The 3,928-nt window shown below is 41.6% G+C and overlaps 1 protein-coding gene across 3 annotated transcripts in view; it reads left to right on the top strand.

The window, feature by feature from the left end:
• LOC106527078 (adenylate cyclase type 4) overlaps positions 1–3,928 on the top strand; it is a gene marked incomplete at its 5' end in the record, with an annotated part of 47,042 nt that overhangs the window by 5,122 nt on the left and 37,992 nt on the right. For all 3 annotated transcript variants that reach the window (XM_014021842.1, XM_014021841.1, XM_014021840.1), the window contains 1 exon segment: positions 473–1,622. In XM_014021842.1, coding sequence (XP_013877296.1) covers positions 834–1,622 — 789 coding nt within the window.

Below are 3,928 nucleotides of genomic sequence, written 5' to 3'. Positions count from 1 at the left end.
TATTCTATTCTATTCTATTCTATTCTATTCTATTCTATTCTATTCTATTCTACTCAAATATCACTTTCAGGTACTTTATACAACACTGATTGATCCTAACCAACTGCTTGTTCAAGCCGGGCCAAGACCAGAGTGTATTTCTTCAGTCTTACCTCTAATCTCAAAAGTACATTTTTCATTACACTGGTATTCAAATAAAACTGGTTGTTTGTCAGCTCTAGTAGTCGCAGCAGCAATGTTGCACTTTTTCTGCAGCCTGCGACACTTTCAGCAGGAATATCTCTAATATCTAATATCAGAATATCTTTGTTAGTTGAAAGTGATAAAGCTGTAATGTTTTCAATAATAACGGTGTCACTGCAGTACAAATGGACTTACTTCTCGGACCTCTTCAAAATGCCTAAACTACCTTTTTAAGTTGGTTTTGATTATGTTGCTTTATGCTAATCTTTTTTTCTCTTTTATTCGTCAGGGAGACTCGTCTTCCTCTAAACATGGCACAACATTCATTAAAGGAGATTCTGCTGGTGTTAAAGATTCCTCGTGGATTTCTGGGACAGTAGAGGGTCTCTGTGAGCTCAGAGAGCACATGAATTACCATCTGCAGCCTCACAGTCCTCTACGTTGATGAAATCTGGTTTGAGAACCGAAGAGCTGGACTCTCTAGGGCGTAGTCTTTAAAATCGGCCCGGACGGATGTTGGCAATGATAGCAGTACCAAGGAGAGGATAAAGTTTAGACTGTTCTAGCAAGCATTTACCACACAGACACGCTGACTGGCAGAGAAAGCAGTGCAACAGGTTGGTAGACTGAGAAATTCTTTGGAGGTCACCATGCCAGACGAGTCACAGAGTTTTCAGGACCKGTTCAGGACTGAGGAAGAAGCTCCGCAGGTGTCTTTAGTTCCCAACATTGTTGTCATCTCCAGCAACGAGAAGGGCAAAAGTGACTTATTGGAGCTTGATGACCTCAAGCGACCCGCACACAGCAGCAACACGAGGGGTTTGAAACGAAAGGACAGGAGCGCGAGTCTTCCTGGTGAGAGCCAGTCTGGACTTGGTGCATCCCAGGTTTCAGTACAGGTKGGGGAGGTGAAAACAGCACACGTCCCCAAACCCCTAAAAACTGTGTTTTTTATGAAGGGGGGACAAATGACCCCACAGAGAACTGATACCGAGGCTCCAGTTACCTCGTCCAATAATAAGCTACAACATGACAGCACTGATTCAGGCTACAGCAGCACAATGTCCATTTCTGGACAGTGCAACCAAGAGACACTGGAGCTTAATGGAAAATCCTTCGCGAAGRCCAGCTCGATCTCTAATGGCAACCTTTATGACAAACCGAATGACATCTCCRAAGACAGCCTGGATAACGGCAGGTCGGCCTCTTTCAAAGCTGACCAAACCAGGGACAGAGCGGGGAGCAAAAACAACGACGACGATGACGGGCACAGCATGCGGTCCAGGCGGAGCGTGAAGGAGGGGATGTGTTGCTGTTATCAGACCACCAGCAGGGCCTTTCTGCAATGCGTGGAGGAGACCCCCGCCATGCTGTCAGGACTGCTGCTGTCTTTGATCTTCTGCGTGGTCATCATTGTTCTCATTCCTGCCACAGGACGGGTGAGAGACATTTTTTTTGGTTTAGACATTAGAACAGTGGTGTCGAAAGTCGGTCCTCAAGCTGTGTTGAACCACGGCAGCACCTAAAACATGCAGGACACCGGCCTTGAGGATCGACTTTGGACACCACTGTGTTAGAGATCTACACACATATAAACTTTGAAACTTTCTGCTGATATTTGTCCTGATTGTTTGTTAAAATAGTAAGAGAAGTCCACAAAGCTACTAATTAAGTACATCTAGGACAGTTTGGTGTGTACTGCAGTATGAGAGTCCAGGWGTGGTACGACAGTAAGAAAAAACTAATTTCAACAGCTAGTTTGTGGGGTTTTTTTATACATACAATGACTTACCCAAAGCAAAGACAGCAAACTAAACCAGCCTTATTCATCCAGAAGCTCTAAGCTAGCAGAAAATGAAAGTTGTATTTTATTTGTTTTTTACCTATCTAAATTGTAAAGAGTAACTGGCCATTAAAAAGTTTCCTTTAAAAGAGGAAAATTCAGAAAATAAAACATCTTCTCATCTGATGCTAAAAGCATTTTATTGAACAAATGTTTTGAATTTTGCAAGATGCATTTCAAATGTTAGCATCTCGTAGCACACAAAAAATAAATCTAATGTGAATTATTTTTTGCCTTACAGAGGTTCAAAGTGAGCTATTCCTACATTCCAATGCAATAAAACTTAAGCTAACGCTAACGCCTCACAAAACATGGTGAACTAAGAATATTTGTTTATGTAGTCATTTAAGACTAGCCTAAAGCAGCCCCTTGTTCTCAGCTTCGCTTCGTACAGAGGGTCTGGACTCTCGGCTATTGAGAAGTGATTTCTTCCTGGGGGCGTGGCCTCTGTTGAAGTTTAAAACGATTGCATCTGATTTACCCATTCGCTAACGGTTGGCTGCAACGTATGTATGCCTTTGTGAAACAGATTTATTTTAATTTGGAAGACTTATCAACATGACTGGCTTCATTCACTTCATCCACTGCCGTATGCTAAACTACAACCAGACACTGCGCAGAAAATCGACGTTGTTCAAAACCCCGCCTTCTGTTCTCTGATTGGCCCAACTGAAAGGCTCCCAGAGAAATCCTTGTCTATGGGAGAAATCCCAGACAGAGCAGTGAAGGGAAACTAGAGCAGAACTGCATAGGAAGGCAAGGGCCAGACTAGTTCAAGACAAAAAAAAAAGATTAAATTAATCAGGGATTGATCATCTCTCTGGTGATTTATTATTATTTTTTAAATATGCACAACACACTACAATCTGTGGTGATTGATGATAACTATTATAAATACTTAATTCCCATGGCATCATCACAGAGAGAATCAACTAGAGCACGTGGATGGAACAAAGTTTTACAGCCAACTTTTGTGAGGCCAATAAAAAAAAAAAAACACAACAAGAAAAAAGTGGGGCAATAAACCGGTTTTTACAAAACACCAGCACRTTCCTGTGCATTATTTTGCATGACTTTGCATCTGCACAGAAAGTATTCAGATTTTAACTTCATATGCAAAGAAAGTTTTTAATCCTCACCTTGTGTTTCAGTTGAATTTAAATTTTCATTCAGTGAAGCATAAAAAATGATCCTCCTTCAGAAATTTAAAAAACAAACTATTATGTAATGAAAAAGTCCGATAAAGCTTTTAGTGTGTTTTAAACTGATGAGTATTGCTCCACTTTATGATCCAGTGCACTTCCTCAGAAATGTAACTGCATGTCACACACCTTCAGTGGACTCACAACACTCTGCTTTGTTCACGAATGAATCAAAAAGGTGTAACACTGTGGCTCTGTCATTATGTGTCATTACAGGTTCTCACGTTAAGGTCATTTAGGACATACCAAACTAGGCAAGGTCCATCAAAAGTCACAAGACTTAACTGTCTTTAAATCTTAAACAAGTGTCTTGGTTCAAGAATGAGCTCCTCGGGTTGAAGAACATCTTCTCGAGTCAAAAAAGAAGTCCGGTTGGTGTTGATTCACCTTGATCTGTCCCTTGTCCACCCTGAAGGTTAATCTTGGACAATATCTGATGATCGACTCTTTTAAATGAAACCAGAGAGCGTTGACAGAGAGGAGAAGGACTCAGTCTTTAACTGAAAATATAGATGGAGGACAACAGAGCTGCTTCATGGAAGAAGAACCTCAGCTTAGCCTGTTAGCTTTAGCGCTGACGCTATGTTGTCTTATATGTATTAGCTCAGTGTTAGCACGACAAACTAACACAAGTACACTTCGCTGCAGCATGCAGCTCGGGGCGGTGACAGACCTTTCCGTCGGTCCCATACCTTATATG

The sequence above is a fragment of the Austrofundulus limnaeus genome, unplaced genomic scaffold (assembly GCF_001266775.1).
Source record: "Austrofundulus limnaeus strain Quisiro unplaced genomic scaffold, Austrofundulus_limnaeus-1.0 Scaffold307, whole genome shotgun sequence".
NCBI lineage: Eukaryota > Metazoa > Chordata > Actinopteri > Cyprinodontiformes > Rivulidae > Austrofundulus > Austrofundulus limnaeus.
The sequence above is the reverse complement of the archived record's forward strand: the minus strand, read 5'-3'. Positions and strand labels throughout refer to the sequence as shown.